The 23,298-nt window shown below is 39.0% G+C and overlaps 1 protein-coding gene and 1 long non-coding RNA gene across 2 annotated transcripts; one reads left to right on the top strand and one right to left on the bottom strand.

The window, feature by feature from the left end:
• Positions 1–3,619: 3,619 nt before the first annotated feature.
• On the bottom strand, positions 3,620–23,242 carry LOC139140535 (splicing factor 3B subunit 1-like). The gene is given in 22 exon segments (XM_070709870.1): positions 3,620–4,748; positions 5,341–5,557; positions 5,969–6,241; positions 6,536–6,721; positions 6,912–7,090; positions 9,291–9,473; positions 9,846–10,067; positions 10,467–10,739; positions 11,363–11,508; positions 11,906–12,263; positions 12,499–12,780; positions 13,174–13,241; positions 13,244–13,492; positions 13,819–14,031; positions 14,601–14,844; positions 15,187–15,272; positions 15,834–15,921; positions 16,444–16,517; positions 18,473–18,590; positions 20,932–21,030; positions 21,464–21,645; positions 23,071–23,242. Coding segments are annotated over 22 exon segments (3,921 nt in total). The 5' UTR covers positions 23,093–23,242; the 3' UTR covers positions 3,620–4,589.
• Positions 19,078–20,085, top strand: LOC139140539 (uncharacterized). The gene is made up of 2 exons (XR_011554014.1): positions 19,078–19,161; positions 19,920–20,085. It is a non-coding gene; the product is annotated as an uncharacterized lncRNA (long non-coding RNA).
• Positions 23,243–23,298: the final 56 nt, after the last annotated feature.

Raw genomic sequence — 23,298 nt, 5'->3', positions numbered from 1 at the left:
TTTGGCCCTTTCATATCTTTACCACAACATGTGTATTATGTCTACTGTGTGTATCACAGTAGACGTATACCATTTAGGACATAAGTTTGTGTCCTAAACCCCAGCGTCGCTCACGTTGATTGGTAGGTCTTATGTCCCTATGTCCCATCTGCGTTCATTCATTGGCTGCCTATATGTCCTCAAGTCTCATTAATATTTACTGTTCCGAATCCAGTTCATTCATTGGCCGCCTTATGTTCTTGTCCCTGCCTCACTTTCGAGTGTTTCTTGTCTCGTTCTGCCATGTGCTTATTACTGTAACGCATCTGCGAGCCTAGCCAATCATTACCAGACAGCTAGAGCGTAGGCGCAACGTTTGTGAAGACAAATTTGTCTTTGCACCTGCGCTTGTCAGGAAGCTCCGGCATCAAAGTTGTCTGCATTCCCCTGACACTTGGACATGTGACACGTGAAAATATTGGTCTTATTAGCTGTAAATATTTCTGTCAGTAAAAATATGCTGCTTCTTACCAAATGAAAAATATACAACTTTGGAGTTACACTCTTCAGCTACAGGTTCATTTGTACAACAAAATGCTTGCCATCGGATTGTGTATTAAAAAGCTCCATTAGCTGTCCCATTTAGCTTTTTTCAGTATTTTTCTCCGTTTTGACTCCAGTTTCTGGTGTTAATCCCTGGGCTATGATGAAATAAATACCAAGTGCATACCGATGCAGTAGAAATGGATATAATCAGGCATTATTGTTGAATGCTGTATTAAAGTCCGGACTAGAATCATTTATCAACAATAACAATGGTCATTACACATGTACTGGACGTGTTGACAAGCAGAGTAATGGAAACTTTAAATTAGCACAGCACAGGTATTAGGATGAGAAACTATAGTAGATTTACAGAATTAAAATACTGAAAAAATAGTCAAAAGTTACAGCTCATGTCCTTTAATTCCGGATTGACAATAACGGACTGCATCATTGATTCCAGATGATCCATGTACACGTATAACGTAGTTAGCATCTTTAATTAGACTATCTCATTAGTTTGTTCGGACATTCACGTCTATTGATGATTATTTTCGCAATCGTCTACAGATCCAATGTTGGTGTACATATATCATCGAAATGAGCACGGTAAATCTGCTTGTGATCCGTTCGATGCGTAACAAAGATTACAAGACATTAGCTGAGGAGGGAAATTCATGCGCCTGTTGTGCACCTGTTTGAAGTTACTTTGACAAAATTCCGGGCAATCAAAAACAACCCTACTAGATGCCACGCATTTCCCGAATAAACTTGAGACTTTCAAAATTTAAAAGAACACGATACCTTCAACGGAGGAATTCTTTTTAATTTCTGGCGAATATTGCTGCCCCTGTTATATTATTGTTGATAATTCTGTCTTTTAACCACGTTGTAGTTGAAGTATGCACATTCCTAGCCCAACGACATATCAGATTGTATCGTGTCTTGCGTTGACTTCTGACGCAAATATGCAAGCGAAGGCCTTTGAAATAAATCATCACATATTTTCCGTGTGTTTTGTACTATTGAAGTAAGCAACTACGCCGACATTGTGGAGTGGTGTGTGTGTGGGGGGGGGGGGGTGCGCGCACACAAACAGAAGTTGGTATTATAGAGGTCATGCAGTAATACGATTTCCTTTTTTTCGTTATGTTGACTATGCTTTTGGTAGAGGAGCTGTGGTAACCACAGAGACAAACAAAGACGGGGATGGGGGTGGGGTTGGTGGATTATATGACCATTTAGAAATCGTAAAGAGGTGCGTATTTGACCTAGGAGTGTCATGGTGATATGTTGTCTTTGAATCCATCATAATTGCCGGCTTCATAAAGGTTACTGTCAGTCATTGTTCGAAAGTGATGAATGAAACACCTGGAGTCTGGGACTGCTTTGCTAAGCGCGCAGATACATTTGTACATTACAGTAATAAGCACATGGCACTATTGGCAGAGCTAGACAAGTAACACTCTAAAGTGAGGCAAGGACATGAACATAAGGCAGCCAATGAATGAACTGGATTCGGAACAGTAAATATTAATGAGACTTGAGGACATATAGGCAGCCAATGAATAAACGCAGATGGGACATAGGGACTTATTACACTTCACTCATTCAGCGTGCACTGCCATTGGTTAAACACGACTCACGTGACATGTAAAAGAACGTGATGATGCCCTCTGCGAATGTGATGATGCCCTCTGCATTTGATATTACATGGATGACGTAATTTTACTTACTGCGCGTCCTTTCTGCGCAAAACAAATTGTCGTTCGCTTGTTGTACTTTGCAGTTGGCAACTTTTGGCTGCGAAACGTCATGCAGAGCTGTCACCGGCACAGTTAGACGATATTTTGATGCAAGTAAACAGCAAACGAACGAAAATGGCAACAAGGAATGCAATTTCTGTGTTCAGCGACTACGCTAGCAACAAATTTGGATACGCCACCGAGGAGATCGGCAAACTTTAGCGGCAACCCTAGACTCGGCACTGACAACATTTTACGCTGAGGTCCGGACTCAGAAGGCGAACTGTACTCGAAGAAGTCTTTGTGTTTTTGTTCCTTTGCATGTTTGCTTGTTCGGTGTAATAAAAATAATAACACATGAGAGCTTGGGCAATATCACGATTTTTTTGCCTGCCCTCGGGCTGGTGGTCATGATCGAAATACTGATGATGCCCTCGCCTACGGCTCGGGCATCATCAATATTTTGATCATGACCACCATCCCTTGGGCAGGCAATAAATCGTGATATTGCCCTCGCTCTCATTTGTTATTATTTAAATAAGACCTACCAATCAACGTGAGCGACGCTGGGTTTAGGACACAAACTTATGTCCTAAATGGTATACGTCTAGTTGGACTTACACATGTGACTTAGCAGGAGGTCTGGTTGTCCCTAGCTCGTCTCAGGTTTTTATATTTGCCCAATCTCAATCACTTTGTGGAGGGACGCTTACAGTCACACTTTAACCATGCACCTATCACTACTGGTAATTTAAGTTCCTTAAACCACAAACATTATACCAATTTCAGGAGCAGAGGCATGTCAGCCATTTTGACTTGTACAACACCAGTAGCTTATACAAACATTTTGGAGCTGGGATGTACTTTTCAGCACAGTTCCAAAGTAATAATCACAGATTTGCTATGATTGGCTAGAGAGTAGAGTTCTCTTTCAATGGCCAGTGGCTGTGATCTCTGATGATCTTTTCACCACTTTTATTGATTTGGGTATTTCAAGTTCTTGTTCAACCCCTTAAAGCATGTTGAACCACTAACAGTTTTGGTTGTTAACACAGCATCTCTACATGTAACATGCGATTATTGTTCAAATTTGAATTCTAAACTGGACCAGAGTTCACTTGTCAAAAATAACAATGCAATTTCCACATGTACAGGCTTAGTTGACATGCTTTGGAGAATGGAACAACAAAACTATGGTTGACACTGTGAACAAAAACAGTGAAAACTCATCGAAAGTTACACCTTCTGGCACTTAATGTAAGTCTAAACAGAACCCGACACCTCAATGGAATGATACAAAATGGGAGCCAAGGCAGGTTAAGACAGCAAAATATCATTACAATACGACGAAATTTCCTTTTTTTTGTATCAAGTTTATTGATTAACTAGTAAATACAAGAAAATACATGGAAACAAAGAAGAACATAAAATCATTACTATCAACATGATTTCTACATTAACACAGCTCTCTCAGTATACTCCTTTGCCAGCAAACACTCAAAATCTGACTCTGATTTGCATCACCATGTAACATGTACATACCCCTATACTTTTAGATGTACTGATTTAGGACAAGACTCCATGAGAAGTTGACGATAAAACTGACATTACAGTACAACGCTCATCTCCATGTATCAATGTCAAAAAAGTGAATGTAAGACCGCTACTACTCACAAACTGAATAACTTTACAGGGAATTGACACTAATTGCACTAACAGCATCACTCATGAATATTCATGTGGAATATGATTGGGAAAATGTACAAAATCTTTCATTGAAAAAGTTTTTTTTCTTCACGCAATACCTACTGAAAAAATATCACATCAGTTTTGACACTATTCTTCAATGTAAGTTTCTATGGCTTCCATAAGAATATCTGAAAGCTGTGAATAAATGCATGTGAATAAATGCATGTGACACGAATGCAGTTGCTGCATTGTTGAAAACGATAGAATTTAACGCATGTTGGACTGAATGTAAAATTTTACTTGACTGGTACATGGCCAGAAGTTCACATACAGTTTTACTTGACATTGCAGAAGCTAGAAGCCAGTCACAGAGACTGAAATGATTCATGAATGCTGACGTCACTGTGCAAAGAGAAATTTCATTGATTGCTTCACAACAGCAAAATGTCACTGCCACAGCATTTTAATTGTGAAATCTTGTGTCACAAAAACATTTTCTGTGAGTCAGTGTGCGCGGAGAATGACAAATGATGGTATGATATGGCATGCTAAAGGTATTAAAGCAGTAGAGTCTGTGAAATGATCATCATGCAGTGGACATACATCATCATTATACAGGAACTACAGCGGCAACTACAGGAAGTAATCCAGTTCATTTCGTACATATGTGCTCTTCTCCTCATTTGTGACCCTGCAGTAACCAGCCACAAGAGCATCCTGTGCACCAATGTACAAGGTGTTGTAGATCTTCCAATACACATCTCGAACCTTCCTAGCTGGATGAAACAATCCCTGAAAATGAAGAAAGGAGAAAAAAATAAGAGATTAGGGTTTTCATTAGGTCATTGTACAAGAGACTATCTAATCCCACTGACAATGTGAAGTATCAAGAAACTTTGTGTTCAATTATTTGCGAATGCAGGCACTTGTGGTAATATAATAATGGGAAACACAAACCTTTATATTGTTGATGGTTGTACAAGATCCTTTTACGAGACGGTAATATGACAGAAATGCCAGGGAGAAATGTGATAAAGGAATTGGGCTACATTTACATACATATATATTTGCACATCGACTTTTATCCAGTTAATGGCTTTTTTTGACTATGTGCCATTCATTTGAATACAATTCAGAATTAATTTCACAAATCACTTATATTCTTTTAGAGTATGGGAGAAGATTTAAGAACACAAAGGTCATCTATTTCATGTTTAAGCATTCTACTATTTCTACAAACTGATCACAGAAATATCTGAAGGAACACAAAAACTGTTTCTCCAGGACATATCTTGAAGACAAATAGCATGAAACATGTCACAGACACACCTAAAGCATGACATACTGTAGCCAGTGAGTGTACAAATTATCAAATGCAACTTACTTGCATGGTATACTGTAAGAGTTTGATTGCACCAAGCCCAACCCTGAGGCCTTCCACTGCATCCATCACAGCCTGAATCACATGAGGTGACGTCTCAAATATATTGGGCCAGACGTAGTTGAGTAAATGAATCAGTGCATCCTCGCAGCCAAATCCATACACACCAAGTGCCATGTGTTTGATAGCTGCACATGCAGTCTGTCTGTGAACAAGGTCTCTGTGTGGAAAAAGACATGTAAACACTGTTAATGAAGCCAACTTATGGAAATGGTTTGATATTTTATGGAACCTGTGACTGTGACTGTGAAGTCTTACATTTATTGCTAGTTATAGCAGGTGCACGTAAACTTTTTGTTTACTTAGCTATTCATCTATGTCAAATATATTTGGTTTGCCTCTTCACAGATGGCAAATACCTCTCTTTAAGGTTCAGAATCAGTAAAAGACAGTACAAGTGATGTCAAAGATGGCAGCTTTTCAAACTGTAGTATTAAAAATATACTAATTGTGCAGCTATGAATCAACTGCATAGATAAATATGGGAAGTTAACATTTGCATTAAGAAATAATTAATTATTTTTGATTTTGTGTTTTTCAGAGTAATATGATGGCAAAGAATACAACAAACCTGTCCATGAGTGCATCTTCTAATAATGGTGCCACAGAATAAATGTAGTCTTTTCCCATTTCGCCGATATACTCAAAGAGGAAGGACAGTGACTTGAGAACACCGTTTTGGACGTTCAATTCTGGCACCCTGTACTCATTCATCAGTGCTGGCAGTACTGTAAATGGTGAACAGGTCTCGGCAACAATGGCTATAGCTACCGTAGTACACACACGGTTCTGACGTTCTTGTACCTTCAGGTTGTTGAGAAGAGTGGCCAGTACATCATGTGGGCTGCAAAACAAACACAATAAATGATTTATCACATTATTATCCCATTATTGTTGAAAGTATCAATGTAATACACAGTTTTCATTATTATCAAAACTGTCTTGACTCTAAATCTAATGTATACCTGACAACTACATGAATGAGGCTTTCTTGATGTTAATCAAGTAAACCGTGTTTATATAAAATGTCACTTGACAGATTCAAATCCAACCACACGCCAAAACAAGTAATATGACAAATATGCTCTTCAGTGACAACATCACTGAAACAAGGTGCACATGCAGGACTGGCACTTACCCAATAGCCTTTGCAATGTAGCCAAATGTGTTGACAGTGGCTCGCCTGATTGCTTTCTTGTGAGCTTTAAGCAATTCCAGCAACTCAAAACAGATTCTCATCCATTCACGTGCCGACACATACTCAGAACCTCTGTCAGCGATTCTGCCAACCAGATCAATGCAGTTCTCTTGTACCTTCTCATGCCTGGAAGATTAAATAGATGAAAAGTATGATACCAGTGTACAGTGTGTTCATTTGGGAAAGATCTGTGAGTGGTCTGCCTAGAACTCAAAATCTTGTAGGACTCACAACGACTGAATTGAATGGATGAGAAATATTGAGTAAGAAATGGAACATACATTCCAGACTTAGCACTCTGAGGTAATAAACTCACCTGTTCTTCAAGATGGGTGTCAGACGTGGCAGTAAATCTTTGATTGGTGGTGTCATCTTGTGCATTCCAATGACATTGACAATGGCCTTCAGCGCTCCTAGGATACTACCCAACACTTCAGGGTATTCCTCTCCCAGGTATTCGTATAACACTACACCTAAATGGCCCATCAGTTTTTCCTGTTATCAATATACAACAATACCAAAGTTAGAATGCAATAATGAATACTGTAGTATGTCACAGAATACCCAAATATCAAATACCATCTCTTTGACCTGCAAAATAGACATTAAGAGAGCTGCTCTCTCTATGTACCTCAAGGAAAATTCTTCAAAGACTGAGACAAATCTATAAGAAGATCACTTGCATGAATAAATATGTTTATCTTCTCTAGGACTCATTGTCCTACTGAAAATCAACATGCTCTTAAAGGTCTGGTGAAATGGTCCCGTTCGTGTGACTGAATATCTTCCAGGGGGGCAATACTATTACACTCGCAACAGAATTGCAACCTAAAAGTACGCGCGAGTGTTAATTTTTTTGATATTTCTGTGCGCGGCTTTCATGGGGTCATTTTGCGACACTCAGGTCACGCCCTCAGCTGGGATCATGGTTGGCCGTCTGTGACGTCACAGGTGTGTTCATTTACATCGAATAGCGGTCCCACGCCGCCTTATCTCTGCCTGGTATCCGCTAACAAAACAGTGTTCGCGCTGCCCATTTGCCACGTTCGCCAATGCGAATCGAAATCCGAAGTGGCGATAAAAATCGATCCTAATTCGCCACAGTGGCGAAAGTGATTTTTGTTTAAAAAATATGGCAAAATAAAGAAAAAACGTGGCTTTTTTTTAGTCTTTTGTTGATCTGCGCTTCTCTCTCGGCGATTCGCAAAAACTGTATCTACTTCCGTATTATTGCGTTCTTTCCGTCGTACGCATTTGCAATGAAGCCAAGTCTCGCGAGAGACTTGACGTCATTTAGTCTAGTGTACAGCATGCATAAATGGCTCTCGCGAGAATTGAAACTTAGGCACACGCAATCGAGCCCTCGCGATAAATTTGACGTCATTTTGTCTAGTGTACAGCAGGCATAGGAACGCTCGCTCACGAGAATTCAAACTTTTGCTATACATAGCAGACATATACGCATTTAAATCAAGGCCACAAGGTTCGGTGTTGCAGTTGATTTGCATTGCGGTCTAGATGCTTCCATGTTGCGGTCGATTTGCATGGCGGTCCTCGTGGTCCGGTATTCCCCGTTGTTTTTCATTTTAACCGCCGTCCCAACGACTCGTTCCGTGTTGCTATCGATTAGTATCATGGAGGACTCAACCTCCATGATTTGTATCGCGATCTCTACGTTCCGTATTGTTGTTCGTTTTAATGGTAGTCTCAACGTTCAGTGTTGGTGTTTATGCAGTTGGTTTGCATCGCGGTCCCAACCAACCTTCTGTGTGAGGCAAGGCTCAGCCGATCGTTAGAACCAGAAGAGACAAGCATATTACGGTTCAAACACTCAAAACACTTGACGGGAACTTGAAAAAGTTTACAGTTGAGCCGTTCACGTTCTTGCCGCTGTCAAAGCCACCAAAAGAACAACGTCTTCCCATAGTGAAGGAGGACACTGTCCTGATCATGTAAGCGGAACTCCTAGAAGTTACCCCACGCGGGGAGCTTACGGAGGTGTGAAATACCTTACTTCCCGTTATGAGATACGGCGTCGGGCAAACTTCGGAAAGCCGAAAAAAGTCGACTGGAGAGGCTCGGGGGACACGCCCACATTGCATTTTTCTATTGCCATATTTCATAATCACGCGCGCTAAACGAAAAAAGAAATGAATGTGACTGTTTTATAGACCATCAACTGTATTTTTGTGATTTTGCAACATGGGCATTTCACCAGACCTTTAACCATAATTTGGTCTCATTCTTTTTTGTTTTTTGTGGTTTGGTCATGTATACTTGGATTTGGGATTTGAGGTGAAAGGTTGAATTCAGAGCTGATGTTACCTAGCATGTAGTATTGTAATTGCTACCATTCCATTCAAGTGAATATACAACTTAATTCATATCGTACCCATTAATGTTTGTGCTAAGATTTGGAAACTTCGATAAAGGTTAGGTAACACGAGAAGTTCTGTTATCCCTTGATATAAAGGCACTGATTTATAATGGCTAATCACTGTCTTTTTATAGCTTTTATTGTTGTATTTAAGAATCAACAAGTTTGAAAGGTATTGCCCCAGGCATCTCTTAGAACTCTATGTGAACGGATGCATGGACATACTGACGCACGCACAGGCATGACCAAATCTATAAGTCCCCCTAGACTTTGTCAGTGGGGACTAAAAATACCATGAAATCTGCTGTCAGTACTTGCCTCTTGACATGTCCTCATGACCACAGCAATTCTGGAGATGAGATCAGCAGCCTGTTGTCTGACTTTAGCAGCCTTGTTGTTGAGACGCCATAGAATTGTACCACAGATCTGTGGTAAGTATGGCTTCACTCTCTTGCCAAGTGCATTGACAACGGTACCGAACCCATTCAACATTACAACATCCTGAAAGAGAGTGATAATAATTTTTTATTGACAAAAACAAATGCAAACACATTACAGCAAATAACAATGCCCTCCTTTCAACTAACAATTAAGGAGGGAGGAATGAGGTTACAATGGTGAATTACTACTTCTATGGTAGCTTGTCCTTTATGTCCCTACAAGTCTTTCTAAATCAGTCTTTACAATCTGGTATTACAAAGATACTTTCTTAGAGAAACATGTTAAAGGTAAGAAACCACACCATCCTATGAATCTTTGGAATACAGATGGCCCTGTCAAAAACTACTGACCTGCATTGGGTTTTGAAATCATATGAAAAAATTTTCCAAACTGATAAATATTCTCATATGAACCATAAGAGAAGAATCTCACCTCAGTTGTCTGTTCCTGGAACGCATACAAGATACCATCAATAAGCTGTTCTTCTAGCCTGGAGTCAATGTCTGCTGCGCCAAGATTACCCATGATTTTTTCAATGGTTTCCATCACCATCTTACGATACTGTTCAGCTTCATCCTTCAAGTCATCAACTATCCTGCCAATGATCTCTGCTGCCCCTACTTTGTTGGCCAACTCAACTGTAGTGTCAACAAGCTGTGAGAGTACAGAAGAAGAAGTAAAATATTATTTCTAAGTTGCACTGTACCAATATATACATACACCTGCAGCAGCAATTTTTTGATATAATGTACCATGTACAAAAGCTTTGATTGTTTCTACAGTACACCAAAGATGTACATATATGGGTGTACGTCTTTGGAAAAGAACAGCTAAAATTTGGAAAAGCTAGAGACACAATAGAAACCATCAAACACAACAAGTCATCCCTTTCCTTTCATGAGGTACATTCTAAAAGCTGCAATAGATCATTTTCTCATGCGTCTTGACCTTGGAGAAATGTCTGAAATGCAGGTCTTAGAAAAGCTACTGATAGGATTCATGGTCACGCACAAATGTGATCGAATGAAAGAATAAACATGCTGTCATACTAACCTGTCTGTAATTTCTCCTTTCCAAAGCCATTCTATGCTGCCAGAAATGTTTGAAAAAGTGTGGTAGGATTTCATCCTTGATATACTGTGACTCCACACCATCTGTGGCGCAACACTGCTTCACTACTTTCAACACAATCTTCTTCATTTCCTCATCCGGAGACTGAAATTCTCGGATCAAAATCAACATGACTTCCCTGGTATAGTAGTTGGCGTACTCTGCGTCCATCAAGGGGATCAGGTAACCAATAGCCTTCAAGAAAGCTGCCAGACCCTGAAAAGATATTGCTTTGCAGTTGTAACAGTCCATCCATTCAATATTCTACACACATTATTTCTACACTTTTGGTGAAATAGGTACTATGGTCATGTTTATTCAAAAATGTACACGGTGTAATTATATTTGCATATAAAGTGAGACTGTTAAACCTGTTTTCACTCAATTTTCGAATACACAGTGCAGTTCACTCTATCGAAAACACTGGAGATTTACAAAAGTCTTGTATTGGAAGGGCTCGTCAGATGTAACTGAGAGCAAATTCTAGTTTTAATTTTTTTAGCCCTGAGAAAATGCGATTATCACTGTGATACCATTCATTTTGTATTTTAAAATCTTGTCTCAAATATGGTTCACCTGACACCATTCCACAGGAATTTGCTTCAAAGTCATCTCACAGCAGTGTGTTTAGATGTGATAAGATATCAATGGTATGATACGATAAAGCATTCTCCAAAATAATGACCTCATGAATATCACACTTTACTTAGAAAATTTGACAGTTCATTCCATGGATGCAGGGTATCAATATTGTTGGAAAGAAGAAATCATTGGAGTTAACTACTTATGACCATGTGGTTCCATTTAACTACTGTTTGCTATACAGAATGATGACTCACCTTTCCTCTGTGCTGTCTGATACCTTTCCACAGTGGTTTGAGTACACTGTCAAAGGATTCAATACCGTACGGAGTAGCCGCTTCTGCCAACGCAGCCAAAGCCAAAGCAGTGATGGTACGGACTTTCTGTTGTTCATCAACAAGACCTGTAAAAGCAGACATTCTATATGTAAAATTTACTTGCTATTTGGAACCATGTGATCCATGTGACCTAAATTATTTAGATGACCCTGAGCAGTCAACATTTTACAAATCACACTATGGATTAGATAGCAGATGGGCTAAAACACATTCTACAACCAGAACTGCACTTGCATCTCAAGCTCGGATATTGCCTCATCATATACAAATTGCTATGAATCAATTTTTCTGATCAACACTTTTAGTGCATCCATGATGGGGAAAACGTCTTTGCTGTGCATCAACAGCTCATTCATTAGAACAATAGGAAACAAAAATTTGATGAAGAGTTAATACTCTACACCCATATGATACTTGTGAGTAATTAGAGTTCGTCAACAGAAGAATGTGGATTTCACTCACCATGTTCTATGATCTCCACTAAATTCCTCAAATGAGGCAATATGGCACATCCCATGAGAATAGCAATCTGCTGTACAATCTTAATACCGGTATGTCTAGCCTGCCAGGATTTCTTACTCCTGCACACAGCCTTCAAGAAAGGCATCAGAGACGGTATACCAAGGGCAGAGGCTACCACAGCGAAGGCACGGGCTGTTGTGTTACGTACGTACTCATCCAAGTTGTCAATATCAGGACGCATGGTTGAGATCATGGTGGCCAACCCGGCAGCCTTTGCCAAGTTGGAAATGATCTCACGACCTTCAACACGGGCATAGTAGTCTTCATCAATCAACAATGGTTCAATGACGACAAGGATCTGGAATAAAGCAAAATAGTAAGTTGAATCATTCACTTATACTCAAATTAACAACACTGTACACAAAAGTGTGTTGTTTTGTACAGCATGTAAGATAAACATTTGAATGCATACATACTTATGCATTTTGATGGGCATTAAAATTACACATAGCAATTTCACGGCTGATAAATGGTTTCGTTCGATAACTTCAGAAAGCTGGGGGCCAGGGAAAACACAGTTATTGTACACTCACCTTGTGCACATAGGGTCTGACCAAGTCATCAAGTTTGTATAAAATTCTGTCGATAACTTTCACTAACAAGTGACGCTCTTGATCTTCTAAAGTTGGAGACATCAGTAGTGGTAAGATCTGATTGAATAATGGGCCTGCACCGAATTCTCTTGACTTGTCTGTGATCTGACGCAGAGCTGCTTTACGCATTGGAGGGGTTCCATTCTTGATCTTCAGAAGCAGTTTCATGATACGCCTCTCCTTCAATTCTTCTGGACTTAGTGTGCTTTCATCAACATCAACCTAAAACACACAAGCATAATGTTGTACATCAATTTGTTAATCAAGATGAAAAAAGTGTAGGATTGTCTTTCTGCCAATAACGGAAGATAAATATATAATGCCAGAAGAGAACACCTGAAAAACACTGCATTTGACAATGGTGTTAGAATATCAACAGATGCATTTACAACAAAACATATACATGAAACTTGTAGCGTATGTCTGACAACTTACTGAATGCATGTTTTACCCACATGATCCAATCTTTGTGATATTACTTATTCCTTTTAAAATGACTTTTCATGGTTGATGAATATGAATATATCCTACAGAACAGCACTGATGACATACGCTTTGAGGCATGAGCAGATTCCAAAAAAGGGAAATCCTTACTATCTTGAGATGAAATCTTACCAGTAACTTGTCAAAATACTGTGCATCATCTGGTTTCAAGAACGGTAAGTTTCCTGGAGGCTGCTCCAAACCATGATGGCTGAGGGGTCCTCCACCTGAATGCGGAAACCTGGTGTGCCACTCATAGGTGTCGGAGTGGCTGTCAGTTTACGGGCCGGAGTTCTGATTGGGACATATCCTGCTGGTGGTGGCAAGACTTTGTATCCCTCTGGGAAGAGGGAATCGAGTTCTTCGTCAGTCCATGGTCTGTTTCTCTCATCAATTTCCTTCTCCCACCTGTAGGCCTGCATCTGTTCTGGTGTCATCTGCATCAAGTGACCTGCATTGCAATAAGACAATTTGAATTTGTTATATTTCTTGCCAACTGTTCTATTTACAGCAAACTCTGACATGGCTGAAACTGATAAAAAATGCCAAATGATTTTTAATCACTAATCCACTGTCTGTAAAGGGCCATTCCTAATTTCATACCATGGATATTCACACCCTACAGATAACTGAAACTATTTCCACTTTTCTTACAATGGAATGTCCAATGAATATACTTCTTTCAAATGTGATGTTGGCTTTGGTTCATGCCAAGGTAGTGTCATATCATGGTCCATCTTTTAAAGCAACATTATAACATTACTTGGCTATTCTTACCTGGTGTTGGAGTGGCCATTGCCATGGCTTTCTGTCCTGTAGGTGTCACACCTTGCACCATGACAGGTGTGGAACCACCCATTTGATTGGCAGGGGTCTCATCCCAACGTGATCGTCTTCTTGATGAAGCACCTGGTGTTGGAGTCTCTGTTATGGTATCCCCACGATCTGTGCGGGGTGTTTCAGCCCAACCACTACCATGACCAGGGGTTTCTGGATGAGTAAAACGACAAAATCATAAAATACAAATCAGTTTCTTCCATTCAGTATATACTTGGGGAAATTTCACCAGCAGAAGTGTAAGATTTTACAGCTACTGATGAAGTTTGACACTTTCCCAAAATGGCCGTCTCAACATACCTTACCCGACTGGGCCACAAGGAAAACCACAAACATGTGCATGATGCACCCATATGTCACTGTTTATCTATGGGGTCAAATCCAGGAAGGACAATCATAGCATCCATGCAGTTGCCTTGGCTAAATAAATATGCAATATTCATTTTAGTAGCTTGAAACTAGGGTTTATAGACTAACCATTTGGACAACTTATTGATACATTCTAATATTCAGATCGACATGAATTTGAGACGTCCAACTTAAATTTCTGAAACCATGAAAAACTCTTTCTGTTTTTGTTTGATTGACTGCTTGCGTAATTCCAAACACCTCAATTGATTCTGATATATTAACACAAAGACTGGTTAGATGTCTGGACCACTGCAAAATACGTAAAAAAGTTTTCTGTGACAAAAGCAACATTATTTGACAGCCCCTCTCACCTCTTTCTGTTCTTGGTGTTTCATCCCATCTGTTTCTCCTAGCACTTGGTGTTGCACTGTGACCTGGTGTTGCATGACCACCTGTGTGACCCGGAGTGACATGGCCAGGGGTCAGGTGACCTGGTGTTGCATCCCAAACACGTGTGCTGACACCAGGTGTGGCACCGGGTGTCTCACTACCTTTTGGACGACCTGGTGTTTCATCCCAGCGAGTGCTGGATGGAGTGTGTGCTGGTGTTGTAGACTGAAAAGGAAAACATACGTATGGTTGATGAAGTCCTTCAACAGAGTGATGAAGACCAATAAACATGCATTTGTGAAGTATTTTGAAATTCTTCTGCACAGGATGCAAAAGCTTCTTAAGGTACTTACTACTTCTCTTACTAGGTTCCTTACTTTGCAAACATGACCATGTTTCTGACTACAGGTACTTGCTACCAATTCAATGATAGCATATTTTGTGCTCTTTCTGCAACTCTTTGAGAGTCAGGAAATACAATCTAACATGCCCAGAGAGTAGCAGACTAGAACAGAAATGATAAAAGGTGAGAGTTAACAAATCAAAGTTTTAAACTGAAGTACTTACTTCTGCCTGATCCCAACTTGAAGTTTTCTTCTTTGGTGTTGCGCCTGGTGTCTCTTCACCTGGTTGATCCCAACGACGTTTCTTTGCTGAAGGATAGACAGAAAAAAAGATGGTAACTTACAGGCTGATACAAGATTATAAGACAGAAATAAGATGATAAAATTGAAGGATTTTCATGTTCATAAAAAAGGTTCCAATGACCTTTTAACAAGCAATATAAATTATCAGATGATCAAATTTTAAACTGTCATTTTCCTAATATTTGAAGGATAAAATTGACATGTACACTGCAAGATTGGGGCTGACTATTGACTTTAACTAGAAATGCATCTACAACAAACTTAAAAGTTCATCTATGTCAATACTGTAGGTTCATCTGTGTGAGTAATCATATGAAAATTGTTGTCAGTGTCACTTGCATGATACTTTCTGACATTTTCAACTCACTGTATGTCACAGTGTTTGCCAGTCCTCTCTGAGCTGGCATGATGGACCAAAAACGAAGCCAACCATCATAAGAGTTAGCAATTACAGATGCTGGGAACAATATGAGTGCCATCTGACTCCAAGAACAGAGCATCTTTCAGATCATAAAGTGAGAATACTCTGACCTCTATAAAGTAACACACCAATCTTTCAATACATACCTGGTTTTGCAGGTACTTGCACAGCCCCATTCACAGCTGTCAACTCACCAGCCTTGGCCTTCTCATGTAATTTGCTTCTTATTTCAAGCTGAAACGTGCAAGAAAGTCATGTACCTTTAACATTTGGTAGTATTGCATTGCCCTTGCAGTTAATGACAGATTTACATCAAAGTACTTTGCACAAGTTGAGAAGTTTTAAGCTACATTTTCCTTTCTTATATGAAGATTTAGTTTATAAGGAGTATGTAACAGGGCTTGTGAATACAACACTTGAGCATTATTGAGTTTAGGAGAGGGGGTTTCGCTTCTTTTTTATTATTGTACAAACTATATGTATCTGTGATACTCAAATCACTGTTCAGACTTTGTTTTAAAATTTTTGTCGCTCAAACACTTGTCTGCAGTTTGAACTTTCAACAGTCTGTTCTAATATTTGGGGGAAGTTACAATCATTTTGTCGTGTCAATTTTACACTTCTACGCTTTCATTTCAGGGTGGGGGTGTAAGGTCAAACATGATGAGTTTCATGGGCCATAACCACATTTTATTTATCCATTGTCAATGGGAATCATCCACTTGTATTGGAATGTTAAGGAATATGGTAACATACCTGATCTGCTCTCAAAGTTTGCTCAACCATAACTTCAGCATAGGTACGTGTTTTGGGATCCGGAGTCTTGCCATCTGAACAAAGAAAGAGAAAAAGTCACAAAAACAGAAAAAGAGAGAGATGCGGTTAGTAAAGTAATGCCAAATAAAATCCCCTCCCTGCTCAGACAGCGTTGCCAAACAGAAACATCATCACTCCCATAAATGGTAAATTTGATTTATTATTTTGTTTGATGCATACAGGCACACAGCAAAGAGGTGAAGATTGCAGAAAAACTTGTCCATCGAGGCTCAATTCAGAAGTAGCTGTCCAAACACATTCTGGAATCCCTAGTAATGACGTAAGGATAGCTACTGAGAAGAGCACAAGAATGACCAAGCTATACAAATACTCTACTAGCTTTGCTGTGCACCGTATGCATGGGGAATTTCACTGTCCAAGCTCAGAACAAAGCATGATGCATAATGAAGATCAAGTCAATAAAGTCCTTGACAGACATTGGACATGTCATATTTTGCACTGACACAGGCAAGTTTTCAATTTTTAGCTAATTATAAATCAACAATTTAAATGAAACTTGTCAAACGCTGTACAAGGACCAAAATCACACAACATATCAAAGAGCATCAGAGCGTAAAGATACAATAGAAAAACTGGTTTTTGAAGCCATTTGATCTCCTTGATGGGTTGGCAGTAGATACGTACTGTTCTTCACCTCAGTTGATCAACTCGGTTGGTTTAACACTCACAAGTCTGCAAGAGGTAGCCTTAAAGTTAACTTTCAAAGCCTGTTAGTGTACTTTCATTACACAAGGAAAAAATAAAATCACCACAGAAAAAAGCTCTCTCATAAAAACAGACTGCACTGTAAATTGATCAATTTCTCAAACTCTGGCATATATGTAAATTTTGACAGTGGGGTCATGCACATCTTCACACATTCAGGTACGCTGCTCAAATTCAAAACAACTTCTTTTCTTTGGTATGGATAATATCTCTGGCTTTCTGTCAAGCAAGTTTCTACAACCATAATATACACTTTCTCTCAACAATTATGACTTTTGCAGTGCAACAACTTCTCAACAAAATTTTCATTTGACTTTGTCTATCAAATGAAAGCTCATTTCCAACATCTCCTCCTTGAACAGACCAGCACAACTTATTTTACACTAAGGACTGCTGAAGACTGAGTACTTGTGTTGGTATATATGAGTCAATGCTGTTTTGGGAAAAAAATTAGGGAAGTAATATTAGTATTTTCCTTTTACTGTTGGAGTTTATGCATGGTACACTAACACAAATTTTTAATGCTGTTCAGACTTGTAATGTCCAGACCACCTTCATAGTTCTGTGTGCAAGAAATCACTTTCAGAACAGGTTGGTCATGAAACATAACTAGCTGGTGACACATGACTGAATAGAGCCTAACAGGCAATTTCCGCACCAAATTTTCACTGATAAACATACATTGAGAAAGACATACTGGCACCTCGACAATTTATCATGGAACTTCACATGGTTTGTTCAAAGATGAGTTCTTGAACTCTGTTTATCATGAAAGCCATAGCAATTGTTTGGCGAACAGCCTGAGGAGATCCATGCTAAATTGTCGTGAAGCTAGAGATAGGCTGCCATTGTCTTATCTCCATTGTCAATTAGAAGTATTCTTTTGTTTTTACAGAATGATGTTGAATGATTCATCTATGTCCCAGGGTACATACTGTGGCAATGCTGTTGTTAGACAGGTTGGCCTTGTACTTAATACAAACTTCAAACCAGGCAACTTTTGAATTACAGAATCACCATACTGTACTTAAGCACTGAAATTTACCAGTTTTCATTATGATATCCAAAAGAGAGGACTGGGCACATTCCATTTTTATAAATGACTTAAAAACCTTGTCTAAATTAACACCATGGTCACATTAAAAAACAGAGTAGCACATCTAAATGCAAAAATAGTGACAAGAAATACCTTGTACATAAAAAGTTAACTGTAAAATTTAAGAACAAGAAGGATTTAGCTTACCCTCTGCAAATGGATCATGTCTCTCTGGAGATATGATCATCTGACGTCTTCTCGCTCGATATTCATCCTCCCTGTCTGCAATTTTTGGTATACGGTGCTCAGCAAATGGATCATAATCCTGTCAAAAATAGAGTTACATGCGATATGGTTACAGTACAATTTTGGGGTAAGCTGCAAATAGACCATACCACTATGGAACCTTTGGGAGTTCAAATGCAGTACATCTTGTGTATTGAAATAGTGTTGTGGACAAACTGGCAGTGTTTGATCTAGAGTGCGCCATTGCGCAAAAAAATCAGCTATGGCGCTATTTTCATAGGCCATGGCGCCATTTCGGGCGCAATATTTCAAGACCGGCGCCTGGTAGTTTGTTTCTGCCAGGCCACTATGTTTTACGCCCATGCTCTACGACAACACGAGGATTTACCGTAACGTGGTATATATTCAATCACGACATTTTGCGACAATGACGTAAGTTGGGATGACGTCTTTGACGGGACGTGTGCAGAAGGCCATGCGTAGCTATGCCAGCGGTACGATGGTTACTATGCCGTGGCTATATCTGTAAAGCCGTCGGTTTGTCTCCTCACCACGCCCGACGATGAAGGAGGTACAATACAACGATGGAAGTGTCAGAAACTGGCACGCAGACCGATGCTACCGGTTCGCAACACAACCGCACCCCGCAGGTGAATACAATTTTGGAATTTTACCGTTGACTTCGATATGTAAGGCTACCATATGTAAGCTTAGACTGTAGTACGTTATGATCAAATAGCAAGCAATGCTGATACGGTATAACTATTTTACATGATGGAGTGGCCGGGACTGGTATTCAGTGCATGGTGTCGTGGACGCTAATTTCTGACATTTCTTGGGGTGATCAAAATATCCGAGTGGTAGGGAATGGTTATGTTTGTAAACTGGCTACGGTTTCCGAGGACAAGTCACTTGTTTATTTATTCGTTTGGCAGTGATTTGCATACCAGTGTGGTAGCCACGTGGGGTTTCCAGTCGTACAAAAACGGTTTAGATATTTCATATTTCTGTCATCAAACAAATGGAGAAGAGAGTGAATGTTTTTGTCTCAGTTTAATTTTTCTCTAGTATACGTAAATCTAGTATTTTACAGGTTTGATAATTTATTTTTTTCAACTTATTTACATGAACCCCCAAATTTTATTTTAGTCCTTTACTCTAAACTTGAAATTTTGAAGAAATATAAGATAAAGGGCACGCTCTCAAATCTAAGTTATTATTTCTCTGGATACCAAAATCTAGCATTTAACATTTTTAATAGTTATTTTTTTAATTTATTTACCCCTCTTTTTATTTATTCCTTTACTCTCTACTAAATGGTACATGTTAAAGTGAAATTTTTATTAAAATCAGATTTGGCATTTCAGTGTTTACAGCTCAATAAAAAAATCATATTTTCTTCTCTCAGGTGAAGTGGCTGTCACAATGGCACTGGCTGTACTATGGACATGATGAATGGTAGCTGATGGTACATGTCTGCAATAAAACATATGCATAATCATCAGTATTGAGTTGAGAAAATGGTCAAAATTTGAAAAAAAAAAAACGAATAAAAGTGTGTTATTAAATGTTGACTCACCTGTACGTCTGTCTTTTTGAAGAGATCCTTCTTGCGGGTGAACTGCCAGTCACTGCAGTAACTTCATATTATTTGATTAAAGGGACAGTAGCTGTCACTTTTAATAGGCTGCTTTCAGTGTTTTTATTCTGAGTATCAAAATGGTTTTTGTAATTCTTAAAAAATCAAGTTTGTCAACAAAGTCTGTATATCCACTCTATTTCTAGCAGTGGTATTGTTGACAATTGAATCTAAATTAAATTGTGAACAATAAGGGTTTACTTTACAACTAAAACATGAATAACTAAAAACGTAGTTGACAAACTGAATGCTATTGAAATTACTTCAAGCTCAATAGAAAACTGCCGTTGTTGGATGACACACAGAAAGAAAAATATCAACAGTTACAGCTACTGCACCTTTTTGTCAATTCCTTCAGCACACAGTGGAATCTGTCTTTGCAAATGTTGCCTGGCAACCCAATCTGTCCATTATAAGCCTTTTAAAAACAATTAATTGCAATTTTAATTTGATTAATAATTCTGGGGGACCACTTTTTATCCGCTGGTTGGGATCAACAAGGGCCCTCTTTAAAAATTGCAAGGGGCCCAGCATGGCCCCCTTTTTTTGCCAATGGCCCCTTTTTTTCAAGGGAGTGGGCCCACAATGGCCCCTATTTTTGAAGTCCTAGATCAAACACTGAACTGGTTGTAGAAGAATAGTAACACCATGATAGGTCAGTGGATGCTGAAATGCAAAACCCAATTATTTGACGAGTACAAGTGAGAGTGTGAAAGCAATGACAGCAAATCAAAGTATGCTGATAAAAACTATGTCTTGAAAGTGTACAGTGAAAACTTACCACAGCACTTCGTTGAATGTCATTTAACACTGAGGCTGGTGCAGTGTAGTTGCTTCTTTTGCCCATCAAAGTGCCAGGGCCAACTTCTTCATCATCATCCTGAATTGAATCATAATACAATTCAAATTTAATTTTACGAAATGTTTTATGTCAAAATAGTGATTTTTTTTTTGTTTAAAAAGCACAATACAAATAAAATCATACAACTTATAATTTTACAATCTAACTTGCATATCATTTAAGATAACTGCATATCCTGGTAACATGCTCTAAACATTACAAAACAACTGCTGGTGTCTCATTGTCAGCAAAGAATTTCTACAATAAAGCAGGCAAAAGAGTGTTTAGCCCAAATCTGGTATGTTAATCGGTATGGTGAAAGGCAATAGGGCTTCTCTTCTTTCAACTAGGCTATGGATGTGGCAAGCTAAAAGCAAAGAAGAAATGCTGATACTAGACTAAAAGCTGATCAGTAATACCGCAGTCGATTCTCATTTATTGTCTACGATACATACAAAACAGGACTACTCACATCATCCGCTTCATTTGTTGCAATTGATGTCACATAGCCTTCAAATCTACTGCCGACACTGCCATAGATATCTTGATCAAAGTGGCCACCAACTCCCAATTCAACTCGGTCCCCTTTCTCAATACCAGACTTTGGTAGTTGAGCCTTCTTAGACTGGATATCTCGGATCTGCTGCTCCAACTCTAAAAATGTATAAGAACCTTGCCATATTACACACTACAATCTGCCAACCTCTTCCCGTTAGGCCGGTAACCTGCCTTCTGCTCAGTAAGTAAAATGCTGCATCGAGCCAGAGCCTATTTCACCTTATTGGCACGTCAAATTTGCAAAAGTTTAACATGCATGTATTTCTTAGAGCAATTTAACATACTATGACAAATGTGCTCAGCTTGGCGGTTTGCATCCACTAAAAGCTGCATACAATAGTATGTACAACGGACTTATATAACTATTTGATAAGACACGACTAAATTTCACTGATTTTGGCAGGATGACAGTCCTAAATGCCAGCGTCTTGGCAACATGTTAATCAGAGTGACCTTGATCGACTGGCAGGATTAGGGCTTATTAGATAAAAGAAACCGTTTGGCAGCATTACGGGGCTGTAATGATGAATGTAGGGAAATACCAGATGCTTGTAAATCAATACAATTTTCTAAAATCTGCAAAATATCAATATTTTTCAAACACTTGACAATATTCCAGCCTTTTTTTATAAGTGGATGTTTTATGTGTTACTGAAATACAATCTCTGACATTTTTTGCAAATTTCACTATTGTGTCATTATCTACCCCTTATTACCATGTTATGTTGGTGAGTATATTTTAAAATGTTAATGTATAGTTGGAAGCAATATGTTTCCCACAGGCATTTACCAACTGAGCCGGGCGCTACGGTTTTTTTAGGTTGTGCTTATCACAGTCTCACAGTGGTTGGAAGGACTGCATTTCAAATCAAGATAACCAAAATTTGGCATGAAAACTTTTGTATCAAATCTCAACAGAAATAAGTCTAGCATGTGCAGCTCAAATGGGTTTATTTTCCGGCTAAAAAACGAACCGAGAAGCCTAGAAATCATTAAATATTGGAAGGCGAAGCCATGTTTTGTGTGACAGTATGGGTGTACCCAAGTTCTCTGCATGGCGAGAGCGAGGCAAAAAACACACGTGACGTATGTTGCGAGTGTTATCGTTTCTGTATTTTGGAATGTTATAGGGTTCAGAATGACGATATTACCACCTGAAGATATTAACATCTAAGACTGAGGTGGCTGATATCCAACATAACAAGACGATTATTAGAGAAGAACTTAAAAAGCAAGTGTTATATCATTAGATCTACGGACTGAGATTTTTCGACGCAACTTGCCGGAGACGACAGGGCTACGTTTCAGATACATTTCCCCGCATAAAGTGCGACGACGTGCGACTTTGTTCACCTGCAGGCTGCACCATGACATACAGATTTCATGACAAGATCGTTGAGCTTAATGAATGGATTTGCCCCAATTCTCTTCTATTCACTCTAGTGTCATGATGAATTACTTAATTATCAGCAAAAGTTCTTGTATACTTTAAAATAAAACAATTTTATTTGATCTACTTACCTTCCCTTGTAGTGGCAGCCATTTTGCAAATAATATGGCTGCACAAGAAGCGCTGTTCGGTTATATTCGGAATATTTCTGGATCATTCCGTACAGATTTCTCTACTGTGGTAGTTTAACCAAGAAGCAGTACATAATTCTTCAATTGTAGTCGTCTCAGTTAATTAATCGGTATATATAGATGTGACGTCCCTCTTTTGCGAAGAAAATTGTACAAATTCGAACTCGG

Source organism: Ptychodera flava, chromosome 9 (assembly GCF_041260155.1).
Source record: "Ptychodera flava strain L36383 chromosome 9, AS_Pfla_20210202, whole genome shotgun sequence".
NCBI classification, from domain to species: Eukaryota; Metazoa; Hemichordata; class Enteropneusta; family Ptychoderidae; genus Ptychodera; species Ptychodera flava.
The sequence above is the reverse complement of the archived record's forward strand: the minus strand, read 5'-3'. Positions and strand labels throughout refer to the sequence as shown.